The 18290-nt window shown below is 36.2% G+C and overlaps 1 protein-coding gene across 2 annotated transcripts in view; it reads left to right on the top strand.

The window, feature by feature from the left end:
• The window catches only part of LOC149803166 (katanin-interacting protein-like), a 225754-nt gene that overhangs the window by 89726 nt on the left and 117738 nt on the right, over positions 1–18290 (top strand). For both annotated transcript variants that reach the window (XM_089952787.1, XM_089952785.1), the window contains exons 14-15: positions 14293–14511; positions 16818–16961. In XM_089952787.1, the coding sequence (XP_089808913.1) occupies positions 14293–14511; positions 16818–16961 (363 nt within the window). The remainder of the gene's footprint in view (positions 1–14292; positions 14512–16817; positions 16962–18290) is intronic.

The following is an 18290-nucleotide window of genomic DNA, read 5'->3' as shown; positions in this document are numbered from 1 at the left end:
CGCCTGGCATTAGTATAATAGGCCTACACATGTATAGTACACTGCTGACGTCAACTTACTTCAGCAGCCGCGTGGCATTAGTATTGCATTGCATCAGAAAATGATGCAATCAACTGTGGATGATGTGAGCATGATGGTATTATGCAATGTTACATCATTATTCCGGATGTTGCTGCAGTCCTACTGGAGAAATTTACACAGTGAAACATAGAAAATGAGGTATATGAATATCTTCAAAACGAGAGCCAATACAAATTTTTCATGGTTATATTCGTGTTCGGCACACCAAAATACTACAGATTAGGGCCTTTTCAAGTCAGTAATGATTTCACTGTTGACCAGTGTAATCAGTATCTTTCATGCCTGGAAGGATGAAAATGAAGGCCATAATCAATATCTTTCATGCCTGGAAGGATGAAAATGAAGGCCATAATCAATATCTTTCATGCCTGGAAGGATGGAAATGCAGGCCATAATCAATATCTTTCATGCCTGGAAGGATGGAAGTGAAGGCTATAATCAGTATATATTTCATGCCTGGAAGGATGGAAATGAAGGCCATAATCAATATCTTTCATGCCTGGAAGGATGGAAATAAATGTCATAATCAATATCTTTCATGCCTGGAAGGATGGAAATAAAGGTCATAATCAATATCTTTCATGCCTGGAAGGATGGAAATAAAGGTCATAATCAATATCTTTCATGCCTGGAAGGATGGAAATGCAGGCCATAATCAATATCTTTCATGCCTGGAAGGATTGAAGTGAAGGCCATAATCAATATATATTTCATGCCTGGAAGGATGAAAATGAAAGCCATAATCAATATCTTTCATGCCTGGAAGGATGGAAATGCAGGCCGTAATCAATATCTTTCATGCCTGGAAGGATGGAAATGAAGGCTATAATCAATATCTTTCATGCCTGGAAGGATGGAAATGCAGGCCATAATCAATATCTTTCATGCCTGGAAGGATGGAAATACAGGCCATAATATCTTTCATGCCTGGAAGGATATAAATGAAGGCCATAATCAATATCTTTCATGCCTGGAAGGATGGAAATGATGGCCATAATCAATATCTTTCATGCCTGGAAGGATGAAAATGAAGGCCATAATCAAATCTTTCATGATTGGAAAGATGGAAATAAATGTCATAATCAATATCTTTTATGCCTGGAAGGATGGAAATGCAGTCCATAATCAATATCTTTCATGCCTGGAAGGATGGAAATAAATGTCATAATCAATATCTTTCATGCCTGGAAGGATGGAAATAAAGGTCATAATCAATATCTTTCATGCCTGGAAGGATGGAAATGCAGGCCATAATCAATATCTTTCATGCCTGGAAGGAAGAAAATGAAGGCCATAATCAATATCTTTCATGCCTGGAAGGATGAAAATGAAGGCCATAATCAATATCTTTCATGCCTGGAAGGATGAAAATGAAGGTCATAATCAATATCTTTCATGCCTGGAGGGATGAAAATGAAGACCATAATCAATATCTTTCATGCCTGGAAGGATGGAAATGCAGGCCATAATCAATATCTTTCATGCCTGGAAGGATGGAAGTGAAGGCCATAATCAGTATATATTTCATGCCTGGAAGGATGAAAATGAAGGCCATAATCAATATCTTTCATGCCTGGAAGGATGGAAATGCAGGCCATAATCAATATCTTTCATGCCTGGAAGGATGGAAGTGAAGGCTATAATCAGTATATATTTCATGCCTGGAAGGATGGAAATGAAGGCCATAATCAATATCTTTCATGCCTGGAAGGATGGAAATAAATGTCATAATCAATATCTTTCATGCCTGGAAGGATGGAAATAAAGGTCATAATCAATATCTTTCATGCCTGGAAGGATGGAAGTAAAGGTCATAATCAATATCTTTCATGCCTGGAAGGATGGAAATGAAGGTCATAATCAATATCTTTCATGCCTGGAAGGATGGAAATGCAGGCCATAATCAATATCTTTCATGCCTGGAAGGATGGAAGTGAGGGCCATAATCAATATCTTTCATGCCTGGAAGGATGGAAGTGAAGGCCATAATCAATATATATTTCATGCCTGGAAGGATGAAAATGAAGGCCATAATCAATATCTTTCATGCCCGGAAGGATGAAAATGCAGACCATAATCAATATCTTTCATGCCTGGAAGGATGGAAGTGAAGGCCATAATCAATATATATTTCATGCCTGGAAGGATGAAAATAAAGGTCATAATCAATATCTTTCATGCCTGGAAGGATGGAAATAAAGGTCATAATCAATATATTTCATGCCTGGAAGGATGAAAATGAAGGCCATAATCAATATCTTTCATGCCTGGAAGGATGAAAATGAAGGCCATAATCAATATCTTTCATGCCTGGAAGGATGAAAATGAAGGCCATAATCAATATCTTTCATGCCTGGAAGGATGGAAATAAAGGTCATAATCAATATCTTTCATGCCTGGAAGGATGGAAATAAAGGTCATAATCAATATCTTTCATGCCTGGAAGGATGGAAGTGAAGGCCATAATCAGTATATATTTCATGCCTGGAAGGATGGAAATAAAGGTCATAATATCTTTCATGCCTGGAAGGATGGAAATGCAGGCCATAATCAATATCTTTCATGCCTGGAAGGATGGAAATGAAGACCATAATCAATATCTTTCATACCTGGAAGGATGAAAATGAAGGCCATAATCAATATCTTTCATGCCTGGAAGGATGGAAATGAAGGCCATAATCAATATCTTTCATGCCTGGAAGGATGGAAATGAAGGCCATAATCAATATCTTTCATGCCTGGAAGGATGAAAATGAAGGCCATAATCAATATCTTTCATGCCTGGAAGGATGAAAATGAAGGCCATAATCAAAATCTCTCATGCCTGGAAGGATGAAAATGAAGGCCATAATCAATATATTTCATGCCTGGAAGGATGGAAATAAAAGTCATAATCAATATCTTTCATGCCTGGAAGGATGGAAATAAAGGTCATAATCAATATCTTTCATGCCTGGAAGGATGAAAATGAAGGCCATAATCAATATCTTTCATGCCTGGAAGGATGGAAATGCAGGCCATAATCAATATCTTTCATGCCTGGAAGGATGGAAATGAAGGCCATAATCAATATCTTTCCTGCCTGGAAGGATGGAAATGCGGGCCATAATCAATATCTTTCATGCCTGGAAGGATGGAAATGAAGGCTGTAATCAGTATATATTTCATGCCTGGAAGGATGAAAATGAAGGCCATAATCAATATCTTTCAGGACTCATGGTACTAATTCAACTCCAATGGTAAACATATGGAAACACTATCATATTCAAAATTCAATAACTTAAAATTTATGGGTGCTGATAATGACACCTATAATTCTTCATGCACATCTAACCTTGGTGCAAGCTTATGTGTGGAGAACACCATATGACCCGCGGCACTTTGTTTCCATACATGTGCATGAAACACGTGTTATTGATTTTGCACCAAATGAATCAGATGCTACTTTCAGTATTGAATACTCCTGAGTCAAGCCTGTAAAAAGGCTAAAATTGCATCAGTAGAAATTTGTCAATATTTTTTTTACATTACATACAGGATAAGCTCTCAAAAGATATTTTTCCTAAAATTTTAATTTTCATTATTAACCAATTATGGACCACCAAACCTGTAAATACTCTATTATTTCTTCACCCATTTCTAGACTGGTTCACAGTTCTTCCGTATAATTAGTAACGTGTGTCCTTCATGCCTGTAAGGATGGAAATGAAAGCCATAATCAATATCTTTCATGCCTGGAAGGATGGAAATGCAGGCCATAATCAATATCTTTCATGCCTGGAAGGATGGAAATGAAGGCTATAATCAATATCTTTCATGCCTGGAAGGATGGAAATGAAGGCCATAATCAATATCTTTCATGCCTGGAAGGATGGAAATGAAGGCCATAATCAATATCTTTCATGCCTGGAAGGATGAAAATGAAGGCCACAATCAGTATATATTTCATGCCTGGAAGGATGAAATGAAGGCCATAATCAGTATCTTTAATGCCTGGAAGGATGGAAATAAAGGCCATAATCAGTATCTTTCATGCCTGGAATGACGAAAATGAAGGCCATAATAAATATCTTTCATGCCTGGAAGGATGGAAATGCAGGCCATAATCAATATCTTTCATGCCTGGAAGGATGAAAATGAAGGCCATAATCAATATCTTTCATGCCTGGAAGGATGGAAATAAAGGTCATAATCAATATCTTTCATGCCTGGAAGGATGGAAATAAAGGTCATAATCAATATCTTTCATGCCTGGAAGGATGGAAATAAAGGTCATAATCAATATCTTTCATGCCTGGAAGGATGGAAGTAAAGGTCATAATCAATATCTTTCATGCCTGCAAGGATGGAAATGCAGGCCATAATCAATATCTTTCATGCCTGGAAGGATGAAAATGAAGGCCATAATCAATATCTTTCATGCCTGGAAGGATGAAAATGAAGGCCATAACCAATATCTTTCATGCCTGCAAGGATGGAAATAAAGGTCATAATCAGTATATATTTCATGCCTGGAAGGATGGAAGTGAGAGCTATAATCAGTATATTTCATGCCTGGTAGGATGAAAATGAAGGCCATAATCAGTATCTTTCATGCCTGGAAGGATGAAAATGAAGGCCATAATTAGTATATATTTCATGCCTGGAAGGATGAAATGAAGGCCATAATAAATATCTTTCATGCCTGGAAGGATGGAAATAAAGGTCATAATCAATATCTTTCATGCCTGGAAGGATGGAAATAAAGGTATTAATCAATATCTTTCATGCCTGGAAGGATGGAAATGAAGGCCATAATCAATATCTTTCATGCCTGGAAGGATGGAAATAAATGTCATAATCAATATCTTTCATGCCTGGAAGGATGGAAATAAAGGTCATAATCAATATCTTTCATGCCTGGAAGGATGGAAATGCAGGCCATAATCAATATCTTTCATGCCTGGAAGGAAGAAAATGAAGGCCATAATCAATATCTTTCATGCCTGGAAGGATGAAAATGCAGACCATAATCAATATCTTTCATGCCTGGAAGGATGGAAGTGAAGGCCATAATCAATATATATTTCATGCCTGGAAGGATGAAAATGCAGGGCATAATCAATATCTTTCATGCCTGGAAGGATGGAAGTGAAGGCCATAATCAGTATATATTTCATGCCTGGAAGGATGAAAATGAAGGCCATAATCAATATCTTTCATGCCTGGAAGGATGGAAATGCAGGCCATAATCAATATCTTTCATGCCTGGAATGATGGAAATGAAGGCTATAATCAATATCTTTCATGCCTGGAAGGATGGAAATGCAGGCCATAATCAATATCTTTCATGCCTGGAAGGATGGAAGTGAAGGCCATAATCAATATATATTTCATGCCTGGAAGGATGAAAATGAAAGCCATAATCAATATCTTTCATGCCTGGAAGGATGGAAATGCAGGCCGTAATCAATATCTTTCATGCCTGGAAGGATGGAAATGAAGGCTATAATCAATATCTTTCATGCCTGGAAGGATGGAAATGCAGGCCATAATCAATATCTTTCATGCCTGGAAGGATGGAAATACAGGCCATAATATCTTTCATGCCTGGAAGGATATAAATGAAGGCCATAATCAATATCTTTCATGCCTGGAAGGATGGAAATGAAGGCCATAATCAATATCTTTCATGCCTGGAAGGATGAAAATGAAGGCCATAATCAATATCTTTCATGATTGGAAAGATGGAAATAAATGTCATAATCAATATCTTTCATGCCTGGAAGGATGGAAATGCAGGCCATAATCAATATCTTTCATGCCTGGAAGGATGGAAATAAATGTCATAATCAATATCTTTCATGCCTGGAAGGATGGAAATAAAGGTCATAATCAATATCTTTCATGCCTGGAAGGATGGAAATGCAGGCCATAATCAATATCTTTCATGCCTGGAAGGAAGAAAATGAAGGCCATAATCAATATCTTTCATGCCTGGAAGGATGAAAATGAAGGCCATAATCAATATCTTTCATGCCTGGAAGAATGAAAATGAAGGTCATAATCAATATCTTTCATGCCTGGAAGGATGAAAATGAAGACCATAATCAATATCTTTCATGCCTGGAAGGATGGAAATGCAGGCCATAATCAATATCTTTCATGCCTGGAAGGATGGAAGTGAAGGCCATAATCAGTATATATTTCATGCCTGGAAGGATGAAAATGAAGGCCATAATCAATATCTTTCATGCCTGGAAGGATGGAAATGCAGGCCATAATCAATATCTTTCATGCCTGGAAGGATGGAAGTGAAGGCTATAATCAGTATATATTTCATGCCTGGAAGGATGGAAATGAAGGCCATAATCAATATCTTTCATGCCTGGAAGGATGGAAATAAATGTCATAATCAATATCTTTCATGCCTGGAAGGATGGAAATAAAGGTCATAATCAATATCTTTCATGCCTGGAAGGATGGAAATAAAGGTCATAATCAATATCTTTCATGCCTGGAAGGATGGAAATGAAGGTCATAATCAATATCTTTCATGCCTGGAAGGATGGAAATGCAGGCCATAATCAATATCTTTCATGCCTGGAAGGATGGAAGTGAAGGCGATAATCAATATCTTTCATGCCTGGAAGGATGGAAGTGAAGGCCATAATCAATATATATTTCATGCCTGGAAGGATGAAAATGAAGGCCATAATCAATATCTTTCATGCCTGGAAGGATGAAAATGCAGACCATAATCAATATCTTTCATGCCTGGAAGGATGGAAGTGAAGGCCATAATCAATATATATTTCATGCCTGGAAGGATGAAAATAAAGGTCATAATCAATATCTTTCATGCCTGGAAGGATGGAAATAAAGGTCATAATCAATATATTTCATGCCTGGAAGGATGAAAATGAAGGCCATAATCAATATCTTTCATGCCTGGAAGGATGAAAATGAAGGCCATAATCAATATCTTTCATGCCTGGAAGGATGAAAATGGAGGCCATAATCAATATCTTTCGTGCCTGGAAGGATGGAAATAAAGGTCATAATCAATATCTTTCATGCCTGGAAGGATGGAAATAAAGGTCATAATCAATATCTTTCATGCCTGGAAGGATGGAAGTGAAGGCCATAATCAGTATATATTTCATGCCTGGAAGGATGGAAATAAAGGTCATAATCAATATCTTTCATGCCTGGAAGGATGGAAATGCAGGCCATAATCAATATCTTTCATGCCTGGAAGGATGGAAATGAAGACCATAATCAATATCTTTCATGCCTGGAAGGATGAAAATGAAGGCCATAATCAATATCTTTCATGCCTGGAAGGATGGAAATGAAGGCCATAATCAATATCTTTCATGCCTGGAAGGATGGAAATGAAGGCCATAATCAATATCTTTCGTGCCTGGAAGGATGAAAATGAAGGCCATAATCAATATCTTTCATGCCTGGAAGGATGAAAATGAAGGCCATAATCAAAATCTTTCATGCCTGGAAGGATGGAAATGAAGGCCATAATCAATATATTTCATGCCTGGAAGGATGGAAATAAAAGTCATAATCAATATCTTTCATGCCTGGAAGGATGGAAATAAAGGTCATAATCAATATCTTTCATGCCTGGAAGGATGAAAATGAAGGCCATAATCAATATCTTTCATGCCTGGAAGGATGGAAATGCAGGCCATAATCAATATCTTTCATGCCTGGAAGGATGGAAATGAAGGCCATAATCAATATCTTTCCTGCCTGGAAGGATGGAAATGCGGGCCATAATCAATATCTTTCATGCCTGGAAGGATGGAAATGAAGGCTGTAATCAGTATATATTTCATGCCTGGAAGGATGAAAATGAAGGCCATAATCAATATCTTTCAGGACTCATGGTACTAATTCAACTCCAATGGTAAACATATGGAAACACTATCATATTCAAAATTCAATAACTTAAAATTTATGGGTGCTGATAATAACACCTATAATTCTTCATGCACATCTAACCTTGGTGCAAGCTTATGTGTGGAGAACACCATATGACCCGCGGCACTTTGTTTCCATACATGTGCATGAAACACGTGTTATTGATTTTGCACCAAATGAATCAGATGCTACTTTCAGTATTGAATACTCCTGAGTCAAGCCTGTAAAACGGCTAAAATTGCATCAGTAGAAATTTGTCAATATTTTTTTTACATTACATACAGGATAAGCTCTCAAAAGATATTTTTCCTAAAATTTTAATTTTCATTATTAACCAATTATGGACCACCAAACCTGTAAATACTCTATTATTTCTTCACCCATTTCTAGACTGGTTCACAGTTCTTCCGTATAATTAGTAAAGTGTCCTTCATGCCTGTAAGGATGGAAATGAAAGCCATAATCAATATCTTTCATGCCTGGAAGGATGGAAATGCAGGCCATAATCAATATCTTTCATGCCTGGAAGGATGGAAATGAAGGCTATAATCAATATCTTTCATGCCTGGAAGGATGGAAATGAAGGCCATAATCAATATCTTTCATGCCTGGAAGGATGGAAATGAAGGCCATAATCAATATCTTTCATGCCTGGAAGGATGAGAATGAAGGCCATAATCAGTATATATTTCATGCCTGGAAGGATGAAATGAAGGCCATAATCAGTATCTTTCATGCCTGGAAGGATGGAAATAAAGGCCATAATCAGTATCTTTCATGCCTGGAATGACGAAAATGAAGGCCATAATAAATATCTTTCATGCCTGGAAGGATGGAAATGCAGGCCATAATCAATATCTTTCATGCCTGGAAGGATGAAAATGAAGGCCATAATCAATATCTTTCATGCCTGGAAGGATGGAAATAAAGGTCATAATCAATATCTTTCATGCCTGGAAGGATGGAAATAAAGGTCATAATCAATATCTTTCATGCCTGGAAGGATGGAAATAAAGGTCATAATCAATATCTTTCATGCCTGGAAGGATGGAAGTAAAGGTCATAATCAATATCTTTCATGCCTGCAAGGATGGAAATGCAGGCCATAATCAATATCTTTCATGCCTGGAAGGATGAAAATGAAGGCCATAATCAATATCTTTCATGCCTGGAAGGATGAAAATGAAGGCCATAATCAATATCTTTCATGCCTGCAAGGATGGAAATAAAGGTCATAATCAGTATATATTTCATGCCTGGAAGGATGGAAGTGAGAGCCATAATCAGTATATTTCATGCCTGGTAGGATGAAAATGAAGGCCATAATCAGTATCTTTCATGCCTGGAAGGATGAAAATGAAGGCCATAATTGGTATATATTTCATGCCTGGAAGGATGAAATGAAGGCCATAATAAATATCTTTCATGCCTGGAAGGATGGAAATAAAGGTCATAATCAATATCTTTCATGCCTGGAAGGATGGAAATAAAGGTATTAATCAATATCTTTCATGCCTGGAAGGATGGAAATGAAGGCCATAATCAATATCTTTCATGCCTGGAAGGATGGAAATAAATGTCATAATCAATATCTTTCATGCCTGGAAGGATGGAAATAAAGGTCATAATCAATATCTTTCATGCCTGGAAGGATGGAAATGCAGGCCATAATCAATATCTTTCATGCCTGGAAGGAAGAAAATGAAGGCCATAATCAATATCTTTCATGCCTGGAAGGATGAAAATGAAGGCCATAATCAATATCTTTCATGCCTGGAAGGATGAAAATGAAGGTCATAATCAATATCTTTCATGCCTGGAAGGATGAAAATGAAGACCATAATCAATATCTTTCATGCCTGGAAGGATGGAAATGCAGGCCATAATCAATATCTTTCATGCCTGGAAGGATGGAAGTGAAGGCCATAATCAGTATATATTTCATGCCTGGAAGGATGAAAATGCAGGCCATAATCAATATCTTTCATGCCTGGAAGGATGGAAATGCAGGCCATAATCAATATCTTTCATGCCTGGAAGGATGGAAATGAAGGCTATAATCAATATCTTTCATGCCTGGAAGGATGGAAATGCAGGCCATAATCAATATCTTTCATGCCTGGAAGGATGGAAGTGAAGGCCATAATCAATATATATTTCATGCCTGGAGGGATGAAAATGAAAGCCATAATCAATATCTTTCATGCCTGGAAGGATGGAAATGCAGGCCGTAATCAATATCTTTCATGCCTGGAAGGATGGAAATGAAGGCTATAATCAATATCTTTCATGCCTGGAAGGATGGAAATGCAGGCCATAATCAATATCTTTCATGCCTGGAAGGATGGAAATACAGGCCATAATATCTTTCATGCCTGGAAGGATATAAATGAAGGCCATAATCAATATCTTTCATGCCTGGAAGGATGGAAATGAAGGCCATAATCAATATCTTTCATACCTGGAAGGATGGAAATGCAGGCCATAATCAATATCTTTCATGCCTGGAAGGATGGAAATGAAGGCCATAATCAATATCTTTCATGCCTTGAAGGATGGAAATGAAGGTCATAATCAATATCTTTCATGCCTGGAAGGATGAAATGAAGGTCATAATCAATATCTTTCATGCCTGGAAGGATGGAAATGAAGGCCATACTCAATATCTTTCATGCCTGGAAGGATGAAAATGAAGGCCATAATCAATATCTTTCATGCCTGGAAGGATGAAATGAAGGCCATAATCAATATCTTTCATGCCTGGAAGGATGAAATGAAGACCATAATCGATATCTTTCATGCCTGGAAGGATCAGCTTTTTGTGAGAGTATCCCTTTTAGTTTCTGACTGATAGTGATCTACCTCCATAAATGGAGGAAAGACCAATTCATCTGACCTCTGTGTCCTGACCTGAGACTTCATACTCTGTCTCCCTTGATACAAGATTGCTGTCCAGATCAGATAGCAGATCACAGTATATGCTGTACTGTTTACTTTTGATTTCAGTGCACATTATATATACCGTATATACTCGCGTATAAGCCCGTTCGCATATAAGCCCCCCCCCCCCAAACTGAATTGGTAAAACTGTTATAAAGTGCATGACACGTGTATAAGCCGACCCATAATTTCTAGACTACCGGTACATCACAAGATGCACAAAGTGAGTTCTGAATACATTTATTTAGACAAATCACATTATTAAATAAAATGAAAGTAAGAAAGCTAATTTATATGTTGAAATAAAAACAATTCTAAAGTGTTAAGTCTTAATGGAAATTTAATTTATCCTCATTCTAAAATCATGAATTATAAAAGTTCTATCACTTTTAGAATCCTTCAAAATCTGGCTCTGTATCAGACTCGCCAAACAGTTCACAAAACTCGGCTTCTGTTACAGGCGTGCTTTCATCATATACGTCGTCATTGTCATCATGGTCATCCGATAGTGTGATTCAGTTGATCAAAATTTGGTTGGTTTCAACGTGGACATTATTCAAGTATTGTGACAGTTTATAACTTTGAGCAGAAACCATGTCCACTACCAAATCTCATTAAACAATACATCTGAGAGTCGGCATGTATTAGTAAAGTCATTGGCATTGTGCAACAAAACAAACCTATTATCCCCAAGGCATTTACCACAGATTAAGCATATGGTAGCTATTGTACAACACTCTACCTCTAACAAACCACTTTGCTTTACAAACAAGTGAACAACAGTATTATATAAACTGTGGCTGCCGATTACTTCTAAAACACCTGTGAAAGAAATCCCACAAATTATATTGTTTTACAGTTATTCACGCTGACTCGTATATTGCCCTGTTATTTACCCTTCCTAAGCGTGCGCGCAACAAACCGCTATGGAGCCTCTCGCTATTGTTCCTTTAAGACTATCGTACATGTATTTCTACTCTCAATCAAAATGTTTGTCGTATATACCTTCAGTATCGTAATTCTTTTATTTTTTTACATAGATTCTTTTCATATTTACACTGAAATAAGCTAGCATGCATTTGTACAATACCGTAGAGTTTAATGATTACTGATTAGCTGAGGGTTAAATACTTGACTGGAGATTACTAATATGGCGGTTCTTTTGGAAAATACACGTACCACCATGGCTCAAATAACACGTATGGCTGCATTTTCTTTTGGCTGGACATCTGTCAAATAGACGTCAAGTACGTTAAAACATGTTTTTCATTCACTATCCTACCACTTAAGTTAGAAAAAAAATATTTGTTTCACTTCATGACAGCACAAATCTTATGAGCCATGTGGCATCATTAGGCATGTGTTCTCGTCTTTGGCGATCGACAGAAACAATAAATACTGGAAATCGAGGGAAAAAAGCGTTAAAGATTTCAGACTTGGACCTTGGCCCACAGATAAGCTGCCCCCCCCCTTCTTCCAGGCCTTATTTTTTTCCTAAATTTTTCGGCTTATACGAGAGTATATATGATAGGAGTTCATTGTTGATCAAATCTACTGTAATATACTGTGCCATCAGATCAAGAGTATTTACTGTGCATTCAGTGTAAGATTTCATTGTAGACCCAGATATGCCATAACATACTGTGCTAGCAGATCAGGGTATATGCAGTACATTTTATATACGATTTCATTGTAGATCCAGATCTGCTGTAATATTCTGTGCCAGCAGATCAGAACATATTCCATAATCTGTTTAAGATTTCAATTTAGACCTAGAACTGCCATAACATAATGTGTGCTAGCATATCAGAACATATTCCAGTCTGTTTAAGATTTCAATTTAGACCTAGAACTGCCATAACATAATGTGTGCTAGCATATCAGAACATACTCCAGTCTGTTTAAGATCTCAATTTAGACCTACAACTGCCATAACATAATGTGTGCCAGCAGATCAGAACATAATCTATTGTCATAGTCTGTTCAAGATTTCAGTTTAGACTTAGAACTGCCATAACATAATGTGTGTTAGCATATCAGAACATATTCCATAGCCATAGTCTGTTTAAGATTTCAGTTTAGACCTATAACTGCCATAACATAATGTGTGCTAGCGGATTAGAACATATTCTATAGTCTGTTTAAGATTTCAATTTAGACCTAGAACTGCCATAACATAATGTGTGCTAGCATATCAGAACATATTCCATAGTCTGTTTAAGATTTCAGTTTAGACCTAGAACTGCCATAACATAATGTGTGCTAGCAGATTAGAACATATTCTATAGTCTGTTTAAGATTTCAATTTAGACCTATAACTGCCATAACATACTGTGTGCTAGCAGATTAGAATATATTCTGTAGTCTGTTTAAGATTTCAATTTAGACCTAGAACTGCCATAATATAATGTGTGCTAGCATATCAGAACATATTCCATAGTCTGTTTAAGATTTCAGTTTAGACCTATAACTGCCATAACATAATGTGTGCTAGCAGATTAGAATATATTCTATAGTCTGTTTAAGATTTCAATTTAGACCTAGAACTGCCATAACATAATGTGTGCTAGCAGATTGGAACATATTCTATAGTCAGTTTAAGATTTCAGTTTAGACCTAGAACTGCCATAACATACTGTGTGCTAGCAGATCAGAACATATTCCATAGTATACTTAAAATTTCAGCGTAGACCCTGATCTGTCATAACGTATTTGTGTGTGATTTGGATTTTTAACATGGCTTTAAAAAATGTTCAGTCATATCGCAATGATGTCTGCAGTGTTGCAGTTTTTAGTGATGTCTGACATGCAGACATGTAGCATGATGTCCCACCTAATCACATTATCCTGACACCAGGCAAACCAGTCCTGAGAATAACCTCTTAATGCTGCACGCCTAGCGAGGCAGCTGTTAGTACCATTTGTACAAGTCTTTGGTATGACTTGGCCAGGGTTGAAACCCATGACCTCCAGCATATGAGGCGGATGCAGTGTGTTTGTCATAACGTAATGTGATAGCAGATCAGAACATATGTTGTACAGTCTGCTTTTGAATTTAGGTATACATTTTATACCACAAAAGACAACATGTTGAATGACATGGATATATCACAAGACTAGGTAAAATATCTTGATCACTACTGACAAACATACTATAATTTACTGACAGTTGGTGGTAGATAGTTGGAGCTTGAGGATTTATCAATTCATAGAGAAGTCTTTGATAAACATGAATTTCCTATTCTTCTAATTTGAGATTCATTGGGATTTTAATCCAGGAAAGACTTTTATTCATACCCTACAAAATGGAATGACTGCATTGTAACATATTTTCACTTCTCTCTTCCACAGCTAAAATCAGCAGCCACAAAGGAAGATGACCCAAATATAATAGTTGTTCATATCAAACTGTTGTCCAATTGGGGCCATCACATGCGGCTGGGCTTGACTGAGATACAGTTTTTCAATCAGAAAAAACAATTGATTTCTGTAAAACCGGCAGATGTCACAGTCCATGCTGCAGAAGATGCCAAGGGTACCATTGATTTGCTCTTTAATGGGAAAATGAAGGTCAGTATCTGCTGAAGTTATTTTAAATGCATGTTATAATTCTTAAAATAGTTAGCACATATTTTGATTTATATTTTTTCTTTCATATATTTTATACTGCCTGTTAATAGGAAAATGGTCCCCTCATTCAAGCATTTGTGAAGGATGAGGGGTATGCTTCAAGTAAATGCAGAGGCTGAACATGTATACTCACACCCTTGTGCTATAAATGTGTTTTGCTTCCATTTTATAAGTTAGACAGCAAAACAACTGGCTGTAAACTTTGAAACACATGGTTCAGGCTTCTAGTCTCTATTGGGTGTATCATGTGATTTGTACTAAGTTTATTTCTACTTTGAAGGGCACCTTATGGAAATATTAGGTAATTATTCCTAAAGATAATTTTGACCATTGGTCAAGCCACAGGCAATCTTTCAAATCTTTATGTGCCAGTCAATGACAGGAAATAATGCATGGAATTTCCATTTTTCTCTCAGTTCATCTGCATATTATTTTCATGCCACACCATGACTATAGTAGGTGCATATTGCATTACCCTTGTTAATCCATATGTCCATCTGAACATCCATCATTCACACATAAGTTTTATACTTATGTTATTTCAGGCACAAATTGTAGTACTCACCATGAAAAATCAGTATCCCACAGATAAGGTGAATTCACAGTACTCCTGAACTGTATCTATAAAATGATTCTCACCATTTAGAAGTCTTTTTGGATGAACATACAAAATGTCTTCTTTACACTGTATAATCCTCAGCATGAGAAGTTGAATAGAATTAAACATGTATTAACCTCAGCATGAATAGAATTAAACATGCAGTGCACAATTTTCTTGTTAAGCTGGCCATATGTCAGAGTGAGTTTATGGCAAGGTTCAGTTTTGTTTGTTGTGCATCATCAGTCATTCATTTGTTTGCAGTTAAACCTTTTCCCAAAAATTCACTGTACCTGTTTCAGCCTGTTTCAGCCAACTTCATCAAAGCATGAAGACCGTTCAGATTTGTTCAAATGACGCCATTGAATATGCTACTAAAAATGTGGCTGTTGTCACTAAATATAGATAAACCTTTAGACAACTTATTCTCAAAAACCACTCTTCAGTATTTTAGTAAGTTCTAGTTAAATCCTCTTAGCATGAAAACCTTTCACTGGAAAAAAACACATAAATTACTTCTTTTGAAAAAACATTTAGTAAAATTTGATCAAATTTGATAGAAAGCGTCCTGGCATGACCTTTTAATTTGGATATAAGATGCTGATCTGCTGCTGCCATCAAATATAGCTGCTATTACTGAAATTATAATTTTTTTAAAAAAACTTCTTAGACTCGCTCATCAGAAGTTGACCAATTTTGACAGAATGCATGGTGCTGATTTGCCTTCAGATATTGGCACTGTTGCTAACATTAGAAAAAATTCAAGCCACTTCATGTCACAAACCACATTACAGAGTTTAACCAAATTTGATGGAAATATTTTGCATGAAAGCCTTTAAATCTTGTACAGCTGATGTCAATCCACTATCAAATATGTCTGCTATTAGTAAAATTAGACAAATCTTTTACTGATTTTTTTTCTCAGAACTGCTGCTCAGACATTACCAAATTTGACAGAAAGCATCTTTGGCTTGAAGGCCGTTCAGATTTGTAGCAGTGATGCTGTTCTGTGCTGCCTTTACTGAAAAAAGAAAATTCTTTAAATGACTTCTTTGCACAAATTGCTGAACGTAAGCATGTTAGCATAGAAGGCCTTTTAAATATGTTCAAATAATGACTATCCATTATTAAATATTGCAGTTACTGATAAAAATAGAAAAATACAGGGTTTGTATGGTCTTTGAAGGTTATGGACTGTTTGGGAAAAATGAGGTAGCATTTTTAAGGCCTTGAAAGTTTGGGAAAATCGAGCAGATTACCCTGAGGTCTTTAAAAGTCTTTGAAAATTGAAATAAACCCAAACATTTTAATATCTTTCCATAATCACAAATAAAATTGTCCAAGGTTGTTAGATTTGGATGCAGTCAAATTTTCCAGGTTTCTTTCATTTAATGACCCATTCAGTTTCATTTCATCATTAAACAATATTGTAGTATTTTGCATTATTTTGTATACAAAATGTTAGTGAAAGTAGGTCTTGGAAATCTAAGTTTGTGGTCTTTGAAAGTTTGGGAAAAGTCTTTGAATTTATCATTCAGAATTCTGTATGAACCCTATAATAGCTGATGCTATCCCACTATTCCTCTTCTCTTCTTCAGCATAATTATCGTATCATTAACATCTTAATTTTTTATTTTAATATTTTCAGACGAACAAGGAGCGCAACATGTGGAGTTGCCGTTTCAGACCTAGACGTCCTGTTGAACTTGTCATAAATCTAAGAAAAACGGATCTAGATGATCAGTTAGAGGTCGCCACTATAAAGATCTGGAATTTCAATACAAGTTTAAAAGTAAGTAAGAAAAGGACAAGTTCATTTCACAGATTTATCAAATCCAACAGAAGTTTTCTTTTCTACTAATTTTTTGAAGAATTCAGTCAGTTGAAATCAAATATGATATGAGGCTTCACATTCAGATTTATATCCCTGTACAGCAAAATGTTCTGGAATGATGGACTTTGTTTAACTATGCATTGTATTGGCTGGGATAATCATGTTATGGAATGATGGACTTTGTTTAACTATGCATTATATTGGCTGGGATAATCATGTTATGGAATTATGGACTTTGTTTAACTATGCATTGTATTGGCTGGGATAATCATGTTATGGAATTATGGACTTTGTTTAACTATGCATTGGGATGTAAGAGCATATTTCCTGTCAGAAATATGGAATTTGCTGAAACAACATGGTAGCAGCATAATTTAGTCACTTCAGGTATGGAATAGCAAAATTAAGTGGATTATATTGAACTATATCTGCCTGTATTTCATAAATAGAATAGTTATCTTCACATCAATTAAAACATAATATGTAACTTTAATAAGCTTACATATGTGATGATTATCCATTATTTTCAAATAGATTCTGCACTTCCTTACATCATTTCTTTGTCACCTGATCACCAATACTCACAGCATCAATATTTGGTCACAAATTGCCTTATTCTTGCATTTGTTGTTTTGTATCATGTGATGATTGTTTGACTGTTCATGTTAAGAAAAAAGTAGGTGACATGATTTTAGATGACATGACCTTGCAGTTTAAGAAATAACAAAGAAAATGATCCAGTTTGTAAAAATTGTAAATTTGTCTCATTCATTGGCTTATTAAAGAGAAGTAAGTCTTCATGATGTGAATGAGAGAATAAATTTTCTTCTTATTGATATCAGATAGGTAGGGTTTGATAAATTATCATGTAATTTTGCTAGACCCTGTTTAAAATTAATACATTATGATCCAACTATATGTGGTTTCAGTGAAAGCCATGCTTTCTATAATGTGTATGCTCAGACCTCCCACCCCAACATAAATATGATATTTATTTTTTTTTTAAAGGTGGGAATGGTCCAGGGAGATTTGGATATGTTACCAATAAACAGGTCATTTTTGTATTGTACGTGTGAATGAGGAGATATTAAAAGAGTGGACTGCATATATTTCATGTGAAGCCACAGCCATAGTGACTAATCAAGTTAGTTACTGTGCTTGTAATGGTGGCCATACTGGCTGTCACTCCAAGAGTACTCTAAGCCTCTGACATTCACCCCGTGAAATCAGTAATCAAGTTAGTTACTGTGCTTGTAATGGTGGCCATACTGGCTGTCACTCCAAGAG

This window comes from Sinohyriopsis cumingii, chromosome 3, assembly GCF_028554795.1.
Source record: "Sinohyriopsis cumingii isolate HCF-2022 chromosome 3, ASM2855479v2, whole genome shotgun sequence".
NCBI classification, from domain to species: domain Eukaryota; kingdom Metazoa; phylum Mollusca; class Bivalvia; order Unionida; family Unionidae; genus Sinohyriopsis; species Sinohyriopsis cumingii.
The sequence above is the reverse complement of the archived record's forward strand: the minus strand, read 5'-3'. Positions and strand labels throughout refer to the sequence as shown.